This window comes from Aythya marila (assembly GCF_965140915.1).
Source record: "Aythya marila genome assembly, chromosome: 3".
In the NCBI taxonomy this organism is placed as follows: domain Eukaryota; kingdom Metazoa; phylum Chordata; class Aves; order Anseriformes; family Anatidae; genus Aythya; species Aythya marila.
In genome coordinates this window covers 24,669,733-24,690,556 of record NC_139044.1, presented here as the reverse complement: position 1 = coordinate 24,690,556, position 20,824 = coordinate 24,669,733, and the positions used below count along the sequence as shown (strand labels likewise).

The 20,824-nt window shown below is 46.5% G+C and overlaps 1 protein-coding gene across 3 annotated transcripts in view; it reads right to left on the bottom strand.

Moving 5' to 3' along the window:
* Positions 1–1,261: 1,261 nt before the first annotated feature.
* SLC35F3 (solute carrier family 35 member F3) overlaps positions 1,262–20,824 on the bottom strand; it is a 159,985-nt gene continuing 140,422 nt past the window's right edge. For 2 of the 3 annotated variants that reach the window (XM_082757750.1, XM_082757751.1), the window contains 5 exons: positions 8,888–9,107; positions 4,730–4,855; positions 4,261–4,453; positions 3,599–3,688; positions 1,262–2,841 (listed from right to left, as the gene is read on the bottom strand). In XM_082757750.1, the coding sequence (XP_082613876.1) occupies positions 2,597–2,841; positions 3,599–3,688; positions 4,261–4,453; positions 4,730–4,855; positions 8,888–9,107 (874 nt within the window). In that variant the 3' untranslated portion in view covers positions 1,262–2,596. The remainder of the gene's footprint in view (positions 2,842–3,598; positions 3,689–4,260; positions 4,454–4,729; positions 4,856–8,887; positions 9,108–20,824) is intronic. The other variant, XM_082757752.1, reaches the window with a different exon arrangement.

Sequence of the window (20,824 nt, the reverse complement as noted above, 5' to 3'; positions counted from 1 at the left end):
TGATTAGTCTGTGTGTAGTTTGGAAGTGCTTAAAATGGGTTAATCTAGTTTCCTCGGCTCATATTCAGGAGAGACGCTGTAATAAAATATGGTTTGAAATCCCAGCCCTTGCCTGTGTTCAGCCTGTCCTCGGGAAGGATAAACTGGCAGAAGCAATGACAATCACATTTTGTAAATCTCAGTTTTACTGATGCTGCTGTCTGCTGTGGTACTTAAATTCCCCCATGATCTGCACTCAGCACTGAAGAGTCTGCTGCCATTTTAGCAATGAACACACACCAGGTGCAGATTTTGAAACATCATTTAGAGCCTTTCAGGTATGTATTGGACTGCATCAAACACACACCAAAATGGAGTGCAGAGATGACAGAAGATGGTACTTACTGGAATTATGGAAAATAGAAGGGCTCTTTGTACAATCTTATTTGGCCTCAACTCATCAGGGAGCTTGCGGAATGATGTGGGATACTTTGAGGGTGACAAAATGATATACCTGAAGATGCAGTAAATTTTAATCTGGGAGCTTTGAGACATAAGCCTGTGTGTGTGCCCTTCACGCCAGCTACTAGCATTGTACATGTCCTCCTGTCTTGTACCTTAACCTCTCCTGATTCCCCCCAAATTTTTAAAATTGAGCTGTGTTACCCTGACTGGGACGATCAACTCAGCTTCCCACAGCCTCAGATTTTTGCTTGCATGTGTAATCTCCTCTGGCAAGTCTTTAGTGTCTATTTGGTCACAGAGAGAGATGTAGAGAACAAACACACAGCCTGGGCCGGGGCCTTACTATTCCCCGGGGAACTGGGGTTGTTTAGTCCAGAGAAGAGGCTCGGGGGAAACCTTATTGCTCTCTACAACTGCCTGAAAGGAAGCTGTGGGGAACTGGGGGTCGGCCTCTTCTCGCAGATAACTAGAGATAGGACTAGAGGGAATGGCCTCGAGTTGTGCCAGGGCACATGACAACGCCTGCAGGGCTCAGATTCTGGTTTTGTGTTGAAGGCAGTGGGATTCTGAGCAGAGGGAAAGCTCCTGCAACATAGCTGGGGCTGTGAGACTGGGCTGAAGGTTGGCCGATCCTGTCTCTGCCACTTGATCGCTTTGGCCAGATGCAAGCCACAGCAAAACTGGAGTAAAGGTGCAGCCAAGAGAGGCAAACAGCACTGACAGAAGCTGAGTTTAAAATCTTTTATTATTGAGCGTTGCCAAACAGCTAATGGAATCTGAAGTTGATTTGCTAAAATGTTTTGAAGTGGATGCCACCCCTGCCTGAGACAAAGAGGGCCTCAGTGGCAGCAGGGACCCTTAGGCTATGGCAGCAGTTCAAAAGAACACTTTTAATTTTGTATGCAACAATGTAAACTTCAAAAATAGTAAACTATAACCTTTCCCCCCCCCTTTTTTTACATAGCATGTGATCTATCACAGATAGAAATTTAATGGCGAACCAAAATCGCGTAAGTAAACATCCTGGTGCTTACAAGTTTCATAAAAAGTGTTACATTTGATGTAAATATATTACATTTTTAACTCTTAAACACTCACAATTATGGAGTAAAAGCAACTGGCGATTCACCCCCTCAGTCCGTGTCCTCAGACTGTACATCAGCAACCCCGCTCTCGTCAGCTCTGCCGCGCATTTTCGGTCAGATTTTTCCCCACGCAACCACCACCGTTTCCCCTTTCTCATGCTAGCGTTAACCGAGTGCAGCTCCACACAGGGCTAAAACCTGTGCAAGCGGGAGGAGAACCAGGTCCCCTGCACACAAACCTGCAGTCCACGGGGCCCCGTGCTCCCAGCGCTTGTGAGGGGCACTTCCCGGTGCAGGAGGGGAATTTGGGGTGCCCGGGCTGCAAGGCTGAGCCCCGCAGTGCCGCCATCTCACAGCAGGGCCTGGTTCTGCGTGGATAAAGACAAGAGTTCTGTAGAAGGCACTGTATTTCTCTTGCATGGTTTTAAACGTGGACTACAGTCACGTGCAGTACCAGGAGATTTGGGCTCTAGACTGCTTTCCCTCTAGTGCTTTAATGCAGGCATTTTTAGCACTTGAATTTTTGTCCGGTTCCAGCGCAGCACGCGCTCACCTACACAGAGTGATTTCCGAACTTCCCTCCTTCTACTCTTCCCCCCATCTTCCTGTCCCCATAAAGATTCCCTTTTGGTTCCTTGAAAACTATCAGAGTACAGCTCTGGTCAAAAAAATAAACATGTGATGTAGCATAGCATTTGTTTCTTTTAAATCACAGTGTGCAATGCATCATTCGGTACCTAATGTTCAAAATGTCTGCCCTGCTTTTCATGAAAATCATTCTTTAAAATAACCTATGCAAATATATTTTGACTATATATTACATTCATTTAAAAAGAGAAGAGAGGTTCTTGGTTTGCAGTTTTTTTCAGTGTACTACTTAAGTGAAAGGTCTGATGTGAAAAAAGTACAAGCAAACTGGACATGCCAAGACTTGATGCCTTAGATGGTGATCATATCAAAACTGTACAGGTATGTACACCGTGTTGGACAGGTGTGCTTCTTCCCAAGAAAAGACCTTTGCATCATCATATATAAGGTTAACCACAAAGTTTTGGTAAAAAGAGCATTTAATGAGCAAAGGATGACATGGAGGGGCGAGTTCTCCGGCTTTTGTTAGGCAATCCTGAAGTGATGTCTCCGTTCCCTTCAGGGATTTCTTCCTTCTTCCGGACCTTGAGACGCGTGAGCAGCTTTATCACCCAGACGTCCCATTCCTCTGGCAAGAGCAACAGGAGGAAACCCAGGCCAATAATGACGATGGCGATTACTCGGACACTGTTGAAGACAATTTCACTCGTGTAGTGATCAACCACTGTGTGGGACATTGAACTGGTGTTATTATGTGGGACAAAGCACGAGGGCAGTACCCCCTTCCCTCCCCTCAGCTCCCTGGCTCTGGGCTGCACAGGAGGACGTGGCCATGGGGAGATGGTGGCAGGGAGACTTTCTGCTGGACTAGCACACAGCAGGGTGCAAGCCGAGGTCACAGCAGGCCCTGGTTCATTTAAGGAGCAAGGAAGTGTAAATGATAACGTATTTTTTGTTTCTTTTGATGCCTAGCCAAGAAAGAGGGGGGGCTGTGGTTTGGGCCAGGTTTGCCCATCCGCTCCCCTGCCCAGCCTCACTGCCTTGTAGTCTCTACACCTGCTCTTTTATTTACCAAGGCCAGCAGAATTACTAACACAAATTTGCTCTAAAATGTATTTAATTCTATTTGTTTCAATTTAATATTAAGCCTGCCTGGAAAAAAATCATTAAGAATTGATTTCTACTTCATCTCTGAGTGTTCATCCCAGCCTGGAGATGGATGACTTCAAATCTAGTTTGTTTTTCAGTACGCTGGCTTCTTCAGACAGTAACTTAAAAAGCAATTCTAGGAATTATGAATAGTCATGCAATATCATACAACACGTATTTAACAATTAAAGTATAAATTTTTAATGAGTGTAAGTTTTTAAGAGAAGATGTAAAATGTCTTTAACAGAGCCATTTGCTTTTATCCCTGGTAGATACTTGAAAGGCCACAAATTTCATGTACTCATTAGGATGCAAAAGTCAGAAATTCTTACCCGCATTTACTGGCACACTCAGTACAATTCCAAGAGAAATCAAGGTGGGATACGTAATAGCAATTCCAAAATTTAGTAGAATATTGAATGCTGAAGAAGGAAAGAAAACCACTTTTTACTCCAGTGAAACTAGGCAAAGCAAAATACCCCTGCTTTATTACTCTCTCTGTACATTGTACATATAGAAAGCATATTAAATTCTGCTGGTATTCCTGGAAGATACCTGTGCACGTCTGTCTGCCCAAGACATTGCTGTTCCCAGGGAACTCTTTACCCCACTGGAGTCCAGTGGCAGGATCAGGGTGAGGTTTAGGTACAGCCCATCTCTTAGTGTAATGCCCAGAAATACAGTTGGAGTCCTGGGCAATTCCTGCTTTCTGTCCCAAGGCAATATTTTTCATCTGGGAGATTTCATACAAATAGCTGGTTCTGACTGCTTTTTTTTTGCCCTTTAAAAAAAAAATTATTTCTTTTTTTTTTTTTTAGAAAAGCTGTAGGTTCCACATAGGAATGGGCCTTCTGAATGCCTTATCAAGTTAAAACTTAGGTTCAGAATAAGGGGAAACAGCTGCAGTAGTTCAGAGGGCTACAGCTTCCACTAGTGGCCAGTTTCTGGCATGCTATTCCACCCCAAGCAGCACGAGATCCCAGTGTGTACTCACTCAATAAAAGAATCGAAAATCCACAGAGGTTTCCCCAAGGAACAACGGCAAAAGAGCTCCAGTATTCCACTTTGGTAAAATAAAGGATGACAGGAATACAGGTAACGAAGAGAACATTGAAGACGGCTAACACGGACAGAAATAAGGCAGCTTCTCCAAATTTTGCACTGCCCAGAAGAAGTTTGAATAAAACCTACAAGACAAAACCACATGGGCTGGTGTAACTCTCGCACCACTTCCCTGCAGGGCTGGCATTCCAGCTCTGCCTTCCTGGAAAGGCTTTGTCCTAACTGAGGGCAGGCATCAGACAAAGCAAACAGCTGCGTTTATGGCAGAGGTCCGCAAAGAAGGGCAGGTGGTGCCCAACTGCATGGAGGTTGTGAACCTCCGGGTTGTAAAGCAAGACAGGAGCAGCGCCAGTCAGTGGTGGTGACTGGCATCTTTCGGCGGGGAGCCCTGGTGTGCTTACCTTGTAGAGAGCAGACATTGAGGCAGAGCCCACCACCAGGGCTATCCCAATCACGGAGTGGCTGTGAAACCCATCAGCGTACGTCATCATAACAATCCCTGCAATAGCAAATATAGCAGCCACGATCTGGTTGGGGACAAACAAAGAAAGCGAGTGTTACTGGCCAGCCCCCAGCATGGAGAAACACGAGGGCAGCTTTACATGAGAGGTACTTCTGCATCACCTGCCCCTGCCCTTAGGCAGGAAACCAGTAGCAGCCCCAGGCAGGTATCCACGGAGCTGATGCTGTCTCCACTCGCAGCTTCCGTGGCTAAAAGGGAAGTGTCCCTCTAAAGGGACACTTGGTGGTGTAGCTATGCCCTGCCAGCCTGGACAGGCTTTGTTTTTAAAGGCAAGGAGAGAGAAAAACAAAAAACACAATGCCTGGCACTAGAGCAGCGTGGGGCTGTCCTGGGTGGGCAGGGCTGAAGGAGCTCAGCAGCGCTCAGCAGTCCTCTCACGTCAGCAAGCTGCTGCTTGTCAAATAAAATAAAAGGACAGGCAAATGCTCAGTGTGGATACAGAAGCATGGAAGAAAAGGGCATCAAACAAAACTAGTGTGGGGCAGGTGCAGAACAAACAAAAGGGGATTTGTCTTCACCTGATGGGTAAATCAGCCAAGGGTATCCTTGCTCTGCATGTGAGAAGTTTACAAGGATAAACTCATGGAGGAAAAAGGTCGTCAAGGACCATTAACTATATCAACATCACTTCTATTTCAGGAAGTCCTTGAGCCTCAAATGGCAGCACCTTCACTGCAGTGAATGGCAGAATAAAAAGCATCAGGTTTGATTTGAACGTAAGGGGCTGGCAGCCTTCAGAGTGGCTCCCTGGAGGCAGGGCCTCTACTGGAAAGGAAGACCATGGTTTGGGATTTGAGGATATGTTTGTCTCCAAGTCCCACTGACAGGTGTGTGTGTCTCTACAGGATGCATGCAGGAGGCTCTCGCAAGCAGTGGTTCCCTTAAATGCTGAGCTGCTTTATTTACTGTAGCACGAAGGGAAACACTGAGGGCACAGATCAAAGCAAATGCAGCCACTCTGCAAACAGCTTTGCTCTGGCATAAGGTCTGTCCTGGTTTCAGTTAGCACAGAATTAATTTTCTTCCTAGTAGCTGGTGGAATGCTGTGTTTTGGCTTAGAATGAGAAGAGTGCTGATAACACCCCGATGCTTTAATTGTTGCAGAGCAGTGCTTATACTAAGCCAAGGACATCTCAGCCTTTGCTCTGTCCTGCCAACGGGCAGGCTGGGGGGTGCAGTAAGAGCTGGGAGGGGACAGACCCAGGACAGGTGACCCAAACTAGCCAAAGGGGTATTCCATACCATCTGACGTCATGCTAAACAATATATAGGGGTGGCTAGCCGGGGGGAGGGGGCCGGACTGCTCGGGGTTAGGCTGGGCATCGGTCAGCGGGTGGTGAGCAATTGCATTGTGCATCACTTGTTTGTACATACTATTATTACTTTCGTATTATCACCATTGTATCATCATTATTATTATTATTATTATTATTTTCCTGTCTTATTAAACTGTCTTTATCTCAACTCACGGGCTTCACTTTCCATTTCTCTCCCCCGTCCCAGAGAGGGAGGGGGGAGGGTGAGCGAACGGCTGCGTGGTGTTTAGCTGCCAGCCGGGTTAAACCACGACAGTCTTTTTGGCGCCCAACGTGGGGCACGAAAGGTTGAGATAACGGCAGATCTGACCAGAGTGTGTTAAACTAAAATTGGTATAAGTATTAGACCTGCTTAATAGTCACTTGTCATAATGCTGATTGCTTTAATCTCAACTGTGCTGCGCCTGTTTTCCAAATTGAGTATTATAGCACGTTATTTTCCGTATGTGCTCTCTGTCATGTTGTTTATCCTCTCCGGGCCCTGGTTTCAGACCATTATGGTACTGTGTGTTGTATCAGTGGCTTATGAGATGATGAAATATCTGGCCATGACTCTAACCTGGTATTTGTACTCAGTAACATCTTCGATTCTATACTTTGGAAACTGTATTTTGGAAACTATTAGCAATTGTATCTGTTGCCTTTTTTCATTAGGGAGTCAATCTGTGGAGGGGAAAGGGGAAGATAATTTTTCTTACTTGATCACTCTCCCTTTCTCCTTCACCACCCCTGTACCCTCCTTGATCACTCTCCCTTCCTCCTTCACCACCCTCTTATCCTCCGAGTTTATTACAATAGCTCTCCAAGATATTGAATATCCTTGGGATACTCAGACCAGCATAGTCCTGTTGTTCTGCCTCCTGAATGCACTTCAGGTTCTGCTTAAAGTTAAACAACTACTTAGGAAGCTCATCCGGAGATCTGCCCGGAGGCAGTATAGTTGTGGGTGGCAGGGAGTATGGGAGGATATGGGCAGGCATCTAGACCAGTTGGCACCCCAGATGGGACTCGAACCCACAATCCCTGGCTTAGGACAGAGCAAAGGCTGAGATGTCCTTGGCTTAGTATAAGCACTGCTCTGCAACAATTAAAGCATCGGGGTGTTATCAGCACTCTTCTCATTCTAAGCCAAAACACAGCATTCCACCAGCTACTAGGAAGAAAATTAATTCTGTGCTAACTGAAACCAGGACAGGTCTTACCTCTTCTACCAAGCATGCCACGAGTGTCAGATGAGTCTTGCCCTGACCTCTCGGCCTGTTGACATGCCAGGAGTGTCACACTAGCTTTCTCAGCAAGCCTTTCAGCCCGTCCCTCAAGTGCTGGATTAGCAGCAGCTGCACCACAGCGACCAGCCCATGAGGATGTCTCAGCACCTCAGGGCTTACAGAAGCAGCACCCCAGGCACTCACAGCTTCACTGCACGTGTCCTGTGTGAAAGGAGCAGGGCAGCTCGTGCCCTGCTGGGATGGTCACTGTGCAAAGGGGAGAGTTGCAGCTTCACTGCAGGAGATGGAGGTGTTCCCACTGGGGCACATGGAGGTGGGTGGTAGGGCTGTTGTGATGTCCTTTCCCAAAGCAGTGTGGACAAGAAACAAAGGACAATTGGATGTGGTTGCAACTACAGAGAGTGCATAAGAAATGTCCCTGCTCCTGAGTCCACATGTCCCCATGTGACAGAGCAAGAAGCAAGCTGACAGACAGTTCAGTGGTCAACCATCTACACACTTCCTCTCCTGGGCCCAACCAGCAGTACAGGGTGCTCACTGACACTGCCACAGGGTGGATGAACACCAGCAAAATACCTATTTTTCTCACTTTGATCAAAATGGCCAGCAGGGCCAGCTGGGATAAAAGTGACACTTCCCTGCCTCCGGGAGCATTTCAGGGTACCCTTCCTTATGCATTAAAAACAAAACAAAACAAAACAAAACCAACCAACCAAAAGCCCAGCAGTTAATTTGTTTTCTGCGTACTGCTACCTGGGAAGCTGGATGGGCAGGCACAGACACCAGCTGGCAAGGCCGGGCTGTTGGCAGGGGCGTTTTGCAATGCTCCCCTGAGCTGCCTCTTGGCTGCAACCACCACTGGGCTGTCCAAGTGCTCCTGCCAGAGAGCAATACTTCCCCAAAAGTTAACTCTCAGCAGTGAGAGATAACGCAGCTTTTCCTGAGCGCTGAAAACTTTGCCAACGCTGATGAGCAGGGAGCTCTTGAAGCACTGGGCAAAAAATAGACATTACTGCCATCATTTCTGTAAATACCGATGCAGCTCCTGCTGATGCAGGGAGGCTGGAGGGACTCAGCAGTGCCTTTTGGTTGCAGCTACCGCTGGGTCTCTGTGGTGGGTGCCAGCTGCCCATCTGCCTGGCTCTGCTGCCAGAGGACACCGCGTGCTGAGGGCTGCCAAAATGGCAGCAGGGTCAGCGGGGGCTGTGGGGTTTCCAATGCTCTCGGAAACCTTTTAAGTCAGAAGAGACAGGCAAAGGCTAGTGTCTGCTCACAGCAGCACGGATATTGCAGCTAGCCTTCATGCCATGCTCCAGAGCAGGTTTCCTCTCTGCTGGTGGGAAATGCGCAGGGAGCCAGGCTGCGGGTGAGGGCTCGTCCCCCTCTCCAAGGGTTTCTGTGCTGATGCTGCATGGGGCACTGCTTGGGGAAAGCGGAAAGGAAGGGCAGAGGGAGAGGGGGCAGAAAGAGACAGAGATAAGAGTCACTTACCCTCACTCCCATGAACCTGTCCCTCAGAACGATCCATGAAAGCAAGAACACAAACGCTTTGTTGCAGCAGAACAACACGGAGACATCCGTAGTGTTTATTTTCTTTATTGCATGTAAGTAAAGGTAGTTTGTGAGTGTCCAAAGAACACCAAAGGGTGCTGCCTTGGTAAAAAACACCTTCAAAGTCAAGCCATTGTCTCCAAAAAATCGGCAGCACTCCCTAAAACAAGGAGAGAAAGGCAGCATTAGTACACAAGCCAGTCACAATCTGTAGCAAACAGGGGTTTTTCTTGCTCCTCATCTTTTCCTTTGGGGGAAGAAGGGCACAGACCTCAAAGACAAGGCAAAAACCAAGTTTCAGCACCTGCTGCATCAGCCACCACCTACACAGGGCACCAACAGGGATGGGCTGCAAACACGGGGGGCAGCAACGATCGAGCAAGGCGGAGGTGAAGCCAGAAGGCTGAATTTCACCCTCACCACGAGCACCTTCAAAGTGGGCCATGAAAGCAGCGTGGGGTTGCTCTCCTTTTACACCGGTGGGGACCAGGATGCTGAGGGGCCTGGCACTGCAGCCCCCTCCAATGCCCAGTGCTACAGCTGGGGATTTGGGGGATTTGGGATTTGCCCCTCAGGGGTGGATCTGGCTCTGCGCAGCAAGTCGGCCATGCTGGGCAGAGCTGTGGGGGTCTGTGGGGTGGCGATGTGCTGGGGTGCGTGGGGCCCAGACGGGGTCGGGTGGCTGCACGGGCTTCTGCTCACCTTCAAAGCCCCTGAGGCCTGGAAGTGCTTTAATGAGGTGCTCTGGCAAAATTTGAGCAAAATTAATTTTCCTCTGACAATGAATGCCAAATAGGTTTGCACACTGCTGCCTTGAATTTTAAGCTGTTTTTTCTTTTTCTTTTTCTTTTCCTTTTTTTTTTTTTTTTTTTTTTTTTTTTTTTACCTGAAACTGGCCATGCGAGTCTCTCTATTTGGAGCCTGATGAAAGTGTGTTTTCTATCCACTTTCTCATGGAATGGGCTGCATCAGGTGGTTAGCTACAGAAACCAAGGTGTGCTCTGAGCCTTTTCAGATTTGTCTCATTACTAACTCTCTCCAATCTTACAGAACTATGCCCAGCTTTATAGTCCCATCCCTGTTTCGTATGTCGTACAGCACCTCATGATAGGGCTTCAAGGTGGACAACTCTGGGAATACCATCACAAATCCAGGAATTAAGTTTGAGGATTGATAATTGATAATTGAGGATCTCCTGGGGGTCACTGCAGCATCTGCACCCCTGCCACATCCCCTCATGGCAGGAGGCCCCTTTGCCCCTTTCCAGCAGCATCTCTGGAATCCATCCATGCAGGAGCTGGCTCTCTTGGCCTTATTTTCAGTGAAGCCCGAGGTACATTAAGAGAAACACGGCCTCTTTTTGTGCAAGGATGACTCTGTGCTGTACAGGAACCCCCTCATATTAATTGTCTCCTCAGGTCTCCTATCACTTATCAAAGGACAATTTTTCCTTGGTGCCATCACACAGCTCATGAAGTAACATTTGATTAAGAGAGCTATCAGGGAGTAATGCTAGATGGGGCAGTAATGCTTATGGGAAGAAGACAGGGCAGGGATATAACCCACACAGTAATCCCAAAACAGCTGGGGGACAAAATCACTCCAGGAAAAAACAACCTTCAGCTCTAAATATTTTGACAGAACGTTTTGGACACCGTTCCTCCTGCTGTCTGGTTGTTTTGGTTTTGCCCACAAGGGCACACTGTACCCATTGCGGGGCCTGATGTTTTATGGATACTCCCTGGCAAAAACAGAGTCCATGTCCTGTGGCTCTCCAGACATGCCTGAATGTGCCAGAAGAGCCTGCCTATGAATATTTTAACAATCTCATCTGCTAATGAAAATGTAATTTTTTACGGAAGACAAAAGCTACCCTAACCCAAGGGCGGTCTGTAAGCTCTCAGCATCTTGTGGAGCCAAACTCAGCAGCTGCAGATCCCGAAGCATCCCAAAGGTGCAGGACGGATGGGGAGACTGGGTTGTCTCCTTGCAATTTCACAGGACAGCGACTTTCAGCCCTGCCTGCTGACTCGGGCAGCACAGCGGGGCTATGCCTGCAGGTGTGATGGTTTTAAGCAGCATGCAGCATCTACATGGGCAGGCAGCTTTTGCTCGCCGTGGCATCATGACAAACGCCTACTGCTGTGCTCTGAGTCACTGGAGATGCGCAAACCTGAGCTGCTCTTGATGCCCACCTCAGGAGGAGTGGAGCCCAGGGAGAAGCTGTTTCTTGCCTTCATCTCTAAAGGAGGGGTCCAGGGTCTGGTAAGAGAAATGCCACCTTCTTTGTCAAAAGAGAAATTGCCACCAAAGACTGACCAGACCTCCTCCTGCCTGCATTACCAGCAGTGCTGCAGTAGGCAGTCTCACTTTCAGCATGGATAATGGCTGGAGAGGCCATAGGGAAAGGGCTGACACAGGGCTGAGGCGTGCTTTGGCCTTGTGCATGTCCAAATAGTGAGACTGGAGCTCCACTGTAATCACAGCAATTGGTTGAAAAAATAAGCAACGCAAGGCATCAGTAAGGCAATGGTGAAAGGCTGTGTAAAACTGGAATGGAAACATCAAATTAAGAATCTTACTGCCTATATATAGATGTATATATACATTACTCTAAATTGTTGGTTTCATAATCCTTCATGTGCTAATTCTTCTTCTTCATAATCTTTTTAGTGCATATCTTCATTAACCCAGCAAACAGCAAATTAGCTCTGCCCCATTGTGCATGTCTGCAGCACAGCAAGACTATCAAAATATCTCAGGCACTGGAAATGAGCATCTCCAGCGAAGTTAATGACAAATAGTTGGTGCCAAAATTGCATGCTAAGTAAGTAAGAGTTAATCTTATCAAAAGCAGGTGTTGCAGTCAAATAAAGCTTGCAAATAAAACACGACACTAAAGCTCCTTTTTTTTTTTTCCCCACTGAGCTCATAATTACATGCTTAACAATACTCATCTTCAACTGCCTTTTTTTTATCTTTAACCATTGCTAGGTAGATGGGATGTTTCTTCCTGCCTTGAACCTTGTGCAAATGAATGTATAAATTCTGCCCAAACTGGAAGGAATGCTTTTTGCATCCCTTTGCAAAATAAAGCCATTTCTTGAAGAGGGAAGGTAGACAAAACCCAGAAAAAGCATACATAGCATGTTCCCCTAGCCCGGGGGTTCAGCCTCTTGATGCTGGAAAGCAAAACTATGCCAGAAAAGTTATTACACCATTGAGGCTGCCATTATATTTTTGGAAAAGGTGCAGCAAAGTAGAAAATATCTGTGAGGAATGCACATCATAAGGGAATATTTTGCACAAGCCAGTTATTTTTCCTTTCCAGACTGTTAACTGTTGTTAAAATTTTCTCATTTTCACAATATTCATACTGGAACCTTCTCCAAAGCATGTTTTGTTCTGCTGTTGCTCCTAGTCATTGATTTTTGTTCTTTGTAGGCTGCATTTTTTTGTTTTGTTTGACCTTGTAAGGTCTGTACCTGCAAACTGAATTTAGCTAAATTGCTCCTGATTTTCACCAGCGTGAGCATAGGCTCCACAGAACAGAGCTAAGCAGCCACTGTGCCAGCTAATCTGGCCTCTTGATTAGAGATTGGCAGGCAAAACGTGTTTTGCTCATCCCTGCACTGATGAGGACTGCATGGATAAATAGTCTGCAGTAGCGCTGTTGACAGTCGTGCATTTTCCATTCGATGTGTGAACAGACACGGACTAAGGTGTCATGCATGAATGTCTTCTGCGTGACTTGAAAGCCAAGCAAAAGCCAACAAGACAGACGAAGTGCCACAGCTGTTAAAAGAAAGGAAGGAAACTAAAATCAAATTTAATTTCTTACATTGAAAACAAAAAGGGACTTTTTTTCATATTTTATCCTGTTAGAGCCACATCCTTTCTCCTGCATTATGCTCATGAGATAGGCATAAGAGTACTGTGCAGATACAAAACACAAATTAAGCAAAAACATTCCTCAGAAATCCTCTCCAGGAGTGTACATGGTGTGTTTCCCTGAAATCTTGTCTCCAGCTCCACTTTGCTTAAGCCAATACTCATATGAACTGCAATCACAGCAAAATCACCCTCCCAGATGGGCAGATTTCGGAGCCATGCTAGTGGAGGGTAGATCCCCATTTTACAGATGGACAAGCTGAGGCACAGAGCGATGGAGTCTGCAGGTGCTTGAAGGAGACAGGATGAGGAATGCCTGTAGGCTGCATCTTCTGAGATCTGTTTCCCGCATGTTTATTTTGTAGCCAACTTCTCTTACTGATCAAGACAGCCTCCGTGTGTGTTGTTCCGGCATCACCACAGGTCCATGTGCCAGCAGAACAGTTGCATGGAGGCTCCTGTGGTGTGTCCCAGATCATAAAACACTGCAAATAAACCCGCCAGCCTCAGCAATTTCCAGAGAGGTGCTCGAGGTGCCTGCAGTGCCTTTTAAATATCAGCCTTGGCAAATCTCAAGCTTGGAGTACCGTGTCCTTAGAAAGGGCAATCCAGCAAGGGCAAGCTGTCATAAAATCACAATTTCTGCAACAGATTACTTGGGGAAAAGTTTCTTTAATTGATTGCTCCTGGCTACAGGGTCAGGTCAACTTGAGAGCATGTCTACAAATCTTACACTGCAGGAAACTCAAGCAGTGTGTCACCCATGGCCCTGCCATGCCAGCGCTCTGCTCAGAGCCTGGCAATGAGCCCAGGTCCATGCCAAGTCCTTGTGCTCACCCTCCTCGCTGTGTCCCTGGGATGATGTCCCCTTCCTTGCTGTCTCTCCATGCTCCTGGGGCCCCAAGGGTAGGTTTCTTGAAACTGAGAAAGGATGGAGAAGCCCTTGATGTCAGGTAATGCATGCCTGCTTTCCTCTACTCTGGGGGGAATTTGTGCAGAGAAAAAGGCCTGAATCAAAGCTTAAAGCACCAGTTAGATCTGGGGCTTGTCACTAAACTCTCCTGCTTACACAAACTGAAAAATAACTATTCAAGATACTAAGCAGTTTCTCAGAAATGGACATTGCATAAAATAATCTAACAGTTTGTTAATGCCCATCAGCTCATGCTTATGTTTCTGTAAGCATTTTATTAAACGTGATAAATGACCCTAAAACTCAATCCAGCATACAGCTAACATTTTTAAGCGTATGTCTGATGTTGAGCAGTACTTGTTTCCACACGTGATTTGGGGCTGATGTTCTGCCTTTTAGTTTTGAACTGTTCCAGGAGTTTCCAGCTCGTTTGCAGAAACTCATTCTGGTAGGAAACGAAATGAGAAAATTGTCTTCTCTTGAATTAAACAAAAAATCTCCAGGCTGATCTTTCTTCTCTGGACTAGGGAGGCAGAGGCAATTGGTTTTGCTCAGCACTGTACATGTGCCAAACTATGCATTTGCACAATAAATGGTCCCAGGAAATGCTTAGTTATGGATTTACATAATACACCAGAATGGCTCCAAAAGAAGCAAATAATACAAATCTTATAAACCACCTGCATACAAAATTCCAAGACAAGTTTTAGCACACACTCTGAGCCTTAATGAGAGACTGTTTAAACTAACAACAACAACATGCATTTTAAAAGAACAAGACCAAGCCGCAGGGAGAAGTCACAAAGTGTAAACTGCCTTAGCAAAACAACAACAAAAGGGGTGCGAGCCTCCGGCTGCAAAGGCACAGGGAAGAGTCTGCCCCATGCCCTCGATGCCCCTTGTCCTCCCAGATTTTCTGTCTACAGCAGCAATTCCCATGTTCCTTCCTAAAAATATTTGGGACTGTCTTTCCCCAGTGTCTCGGTCGCCAGCTCTCCCAGCACTTCTTCCCTGTTGACGATGCCAAGGGACACAGGTGCCCTTCCTCGGGGGGGGGGTGATCTGGCACAGTCCTCCATCCCCATTACCTGCCTATGCTCCCTGCTGGCTCCAGCTCTGGCCTCCCTCCCTTCCTGGCACTGAGATTTTGTCAGAGGAGAGAGGACTCTGGAGATGAGCTTCCAGCCTGAGGAGCCTGCAGGGAGCTTGGAGAAAAGGGGCACCTCAGAGCCCATCTCAGTCCCTGCAGTTTCCTGCTGTGCTGCTGCCTGTGTCTCCAGAGTCAGGCTTGTCACTGTGCCCTGTGCACTGATCCTGTTCATTTTGCTTCCATCCACTGCAGGTGAAGAGCAGTAGTCCAGCTCTAGCACACACTGCAGCCTTCAAATACATGACTGGCTCCACAGGCTGCAGGAAATGGATTATATTGGCATGAATATTTCATTTAATTTTTGCCTCTGAACACACTGCAGTACTTTGTGTCGAGGTTGTTTGCTGTCTGGGGAGCAGGGCCACCAGCCACCTCTGGAATGACATGATGGGAAGTGCTGAGGTTGATGAAGGTTGTTGGTGGTGAAGCCAAGAGCATCACCACTGCTCTAGTGCTTCACAGGAGCAGTACAGGATATCACAGTGAGATTTTTTTTTTTTTTTTTTTTTTTTTTTTTTTTTTGCAAGAGCTTTCCTGCACGATTTCATGCCCACAGGCACCAGAGCCAGCCGAGCCCATGCTGGTATGTGCTGCTGGAGCTTCTGGCGCTCTGCCTGCGGCCTGCTGCGTGGGGGATGCCAACAGCTGTGGGTCTTCCACCAGGCCAGGGGGGACATGCCATTTTGGAAAACAAGGCCAGCATTACTAGCAAGAAGCTTGTGATGTGACAGCGTGCACATAGTTCCCGCATGCTGCATTACCCGGCATTTTCTGCCTTTATACCTTAGCGGCACCCAGAGCCTGAACTGCTTTATACTTTTCTGGATAATTGGTGTTATGCAAATCAAATGTAATACCGTTGTTATGTGTAAGCTCCAAGCACCCAGCCAGACATCACACTTGGATGTACTTGGAGACAAGCTTTTTGGTTATGTGCAGAGGCTGCTTCATGGAGCAGCTGGTTACAGTGCCCACAGGGAGCTGCCGCCCTCGACTTCATCTGGATTAGCACACAGCACCTGCCTTAAATCCAAGCCAGAGCCCACCAGACTGGAGGCCAGGAGGCATTTAGACCAGACATTTCCCCTAGGCAGCAGCAGAAGCTGACACAGGAAGGGGCAGAGAGGGCAGAAAGCTTTGCAGGTGCCTGGGGCTCCTGATGAGCCTGCGGTGAGAGCAGAAGGCAGCTCTTGCTGTATGCTTGGGGCTGGAGGATGAGTGAGAGGAACAGGCCTGTTCAAACTGTGAGGTGCGAGGGTGGGAGGCTACCCTGGGGGCTGAGGTTGTGGCCAAGGGGAGTACACGTAAAGAACCACCAACTCTTACATGTAAAACACATGTTTTAGATACGTGAAACCACAGGTAAGAAGCAGTCAGCAAGGTGAACCACAGCTAATCACGGTCTTTCCTCCACAGCACGAGGAAGACGGTGGGAGTGACTGGTGGCAGAGCACAAGCAGAGGACTTGGTCAAGAGCAGGTCATGGCAGGGTGTGCAAATGGCCTCTCTGCAGCAGTGGTCACAGCAGAAGAAACAGGGAGGTCTACATGCCACACCTCCTCTCTAAGAGGGGACCCAGTCTGCCCAAAACTGGAGTTTTAACCCACAAGAGGGGTTATGGATCAAACTGACAAAATGGGTGGTAGGCTGTTTCCAGGCAGTATTTACTCAAGAGTTCAAAAAAGCCTGAGGATGACTGTGGGGATCCATAACTTGGCCCTTAAAACTGCCCTCCTGCCCAAGGAAATGCCATGCTGATTCTTTAATAAGGTGTGGGGGAGAGATGGTAAGTGATAAGTTTCTAAACTTGATGTTTGGGACTAGACAAATTGGTAGCAGCTTTAATGAGACTGGAAATAGTGGCCAAACTGATAAACGTAACCTATGTAGGAGGAGTTGGTATGGCCTAGAGAAGTACCACTATACAATCCTCTAGGAGTTATCAAAGTTTCCTTTTTACTGAGAGAAAAAATGTACATAAATCACAGATTCTACATTTATAAGGACTGTTACTCTTCTTTCCTAACATTTAATCCTAATGACAGGAATTATAAGTAATAATAATCTTTTATTCAAAATCAGCTTTCTATCCTGTCCACTGCTGGGCTACCATCCCACATTTGTATGTGGGAACATAAGGGAGAAAATTTGTCATTCTCTAGGCATCTGTGTGACTGTAACTTATCAAAGGTGCTATGATAACATGACCCTTCACAAGGAAAACTGTTGAATATCCAAGGTATGGTGGGCAGAAAAGACTGGTCCTAGTTTTTAGTATGCATCCTGCAGGATGAGGTATATTACACTGGGTCTAAATACTCCAAATTCTTTCTTCTTTACTCATCAAGCCAAGAAGAATTCATCATTCTGAGCACTATTCCTCGATGCCCTGATGGTCTGATTGGATTGAGTATCTCAGACAGGCATAGAAACCCCACATTAACCCCACAGCTAGCCACAGAAACCCATTTGGCCCCCACAGGGCTCCCTTTCTTCACTCTGTCCTTCAATCTGACTTACAATTTACCTCTTGAATCCACCCTCGTTTTCTGTTGAAAAAGCTATCCTAGGAACAGTATGTTCACTGGACACCTGTAGAGTGGATGTTAAGACTGTGACTCAAAGGCAGGCTGAGTCATTCTACAGCTATGACTACTCTTTATTACACCAGGATTGACAGGAGATCTAATCGGGGCTGTGACTGTGGCTGGCCATCCATTTTGAAGACAATGCTGCCAGTCATCTTCAGCTTGCAGTGTAGCCTCCTCCTCCTCCTGGTCTCACCAAGGGGCGATAGGGACAGGGAGGGCACCACTAGAGGCATGCTGACAGGGCTGCAGTCATGCTGCTGCTTGCATGGACTTCTAGCCTGGCAGGATAGCTGAGAGGAACCTGCCCAGGCTCCAGCAGGGCCATTCTGGCACGTTCCCCATACCTAAAGACCATGCAGAGCAAATGTGCACTAATTAACCGGGACTCTCCACGCTGCGGCAGTGCTCCCCTCAGCAGGCCACAGAGCGGCGCCACACCGGCCGCCATTTCAGAAGCGCACCTCAGCTTCTGGGGCGTGTGCTGATTCTGCCCATTAAAAGGTGAACTCGGTGAAGCTGGTGTTTGCTTTGGTAAAACGGAATAAAACAAACAAAACCAAACCTTGCCACATTATGTTTAATGTTGCCTTCACAGATTAGGCAATTCCCTGAGCTCAGCAGGCTGCAGAGGCACGGTGAGCAATACTCAAAGCACTTCAGTACTGAAAAGCAGCAGCCAAGAGGCTGGATTGGAGGTCGGCTGCAAAGCTCTGCCACAGTTTTCCTGAAAGAGCTTGGCCAAGCCCCTGGCTGGCCTGCATCCCCCCCTCAGCAGTGTCCCAGGCCATGCTGAGGTGAGTCAAGCACTTGTGCGGTGCTCGGCGTGTGGTGAGGGACAGCATATACAAACCTAGGCAGAGAAAAACTAAACATTAGGCTCTCAAGGCTTTCACTGCCGGAGTCAACATCGTCACTGCTCTCCGTCATCATCCGAAATTTCCATTGACGTCAGTGGAAGTTCAGGGTGTGAACGGCCTGCGGCGTCTGAAACTGTGCAGCGATCACTTGCGGATATCTTGAGCTTGGCCTGTTCTGATTTACATCCGGCTTCTACGCTGCAGCTGTGACCTGCACCCTACTTTTTGGAAGAGTCAAAATGAGACTTCTGGGAGAAGCTGGCCAGCTGGCCCTCCTGGGAATCTTTGTTTATTTTATTTTATTTTTTATTTTTTGGTGCAGGCAGACAAAAAAACCTGGCAAGAATAAAATGCTTTTATAACAGCTGGCACCTTGGTTTCTGGAAATGTTTGGGTCTCAGATCTGCTGGTTTGGAAGCACAGTGCTGACAGAGGGGAAATGGTGCTGTTGTGTCTTGGGAGAGGAAAGGAGCGAGACATGGGACAATACAAGGAAGAGTGAAATGCCTTGGTGATAACTGGCTACGCAAACACTGGTGTTACCATATGTGTAATCATACATGTCCGTTGGAAAATATATATGTAAAATACATACATACATACACACACACATTTACTTCAGACCTTTATGCCTGTGGATGATCAGAAAGACTCTGCATAGAGATATGTGCAGTTCAATCTGGCAAAGCACTGCCAGCCCACAGGCCGTCTCACTGGTGATACCAGCCTTGGGCCATGGGCATAATCTATTGGCTCATTAAATCCTCACTAAATAGCAGTATCAAGCTGTAATACAGATAATGAGGGAAACAACTCAACCTCACAGTCTAAACACCAATTGTGCAGCACTATGACAGGATGCTGGGACAGCTGGGAACAGGAAAGCACGTGATTCAGGAGCTACCAGAAGAGACACCATCAATTTGGCATCTAGTCAATGAAAAGAAGTAAAGTTATACAAAAAGAAAGCAGAGAGCTCACTGACACAACAGAGAAGCTGACATTGACAACACACAAATTGCTGCTAGATGCATTAAGTAAACCGGGATACAGAAAGGAAATAATCTTTTCTAAATACTTTTATTTGTGGCCATTTTTAGAGTGCCCTGTATCAACAGCAGGTGATTTTTTTCTGACTGAAGTTTGTTTGCCTTTTTAATTGCACTGCTGATGTCCATTTGACACAAAATCAGAGCAGCCTCTGTCCGGTGCTCTCTGTCTTCAAGAGCACCTTGTGCATGGCAGCAGAGCAGGGAGGGGAGCGAGTGAGTCCTCAGCTTCCCACGGAGGTGGAGTGAGGAGATCTCAAGGTGCTGTGGTGGCATCTACCCTCATCCCAGAGCACGATTTAACAGCACGCTTCAGAGAGTGGTGATCTTGGCAAATGAGAGTGTGAGGAACTGAGAAACTCCACACTCTTGCGTCACATGGAGTGAAGGAGTACAGCTAACAATTTTAGAGCCAAAGGGGTGGTGTTATAAAATACAATATACAGCACTTCTGAGATTCATATTTCTAAACAGCTTTACTTGTTTTGACATTTTTCCCAATAGGCTAGTTCTTTAAAAAACATGTTCTACAATATGTTCCTGTTGCTAGCTGCATTAATTTAGTGTAAGAAAGACCTCAGCATAAATGATAATAATGGAGTGATACGTAATGGTAACCGAACAGCTTCTCTCTGCATTACTGACTAGTACATTTAGGTCTCTCAAGTGACATGCAATAACTGAGAATGGCTTGGAAGTCAATTACCTGTTGTCCAGGAGAAATATGTCATTTCTGACTCCTCATATGAGCACTTCCTTGTCTGAACAGTAGACAGGCAAAATTGGAAATACTGACATCATTGTATTGTTAAAGAAGGACTGGAAAGCACAGAAATGGAGCCATGACAGCTGAAATTCCCAGACTGCTCATGAAAAGCTAGGTAGATACAGCTTCAGCTAAGAGCTGTGGGAACCTGTGTGGTTTGGATCTTTGAAGACATGTCCTACAGCATTTGGTCAAGAAGTTGTAAATTATTATGTTCATTTAATTCTCAGTGAAACAATTTGGTGAACCAAAATGCTAATTCACTGAAATGGAAGCTTCTGAAGAAGGGTACAGGTTCAAAACACCTTTAGAGAAAGTACTGAGAGAGGTTTTGAAATTGTTCTATTTGAACATTTTAAGTGAAGTCTCTTTTATAAACTCAAAATGGATGTTCACTAAATCTATAGTGGAAAATAATGGAAGTGAACAAAATCAACAAAATTTTTAAAAAGAGTTGGAAAGAACATATTTTAGTTGAAAGGAGGTTTTATTTTCATTTTGCGTCTGTGGATGCTCTTGTGTTTCACCTCATTAGGAACAAGATTTCTTTTGAAATTTCTGAATGTTTCCTGGAAAAAAAAAAAAAGCAATTGCCTTCACAGTCTATTAATGACACATTATATTATCCCTTCACAATTCTTCAATGTGACTGCATAAAAG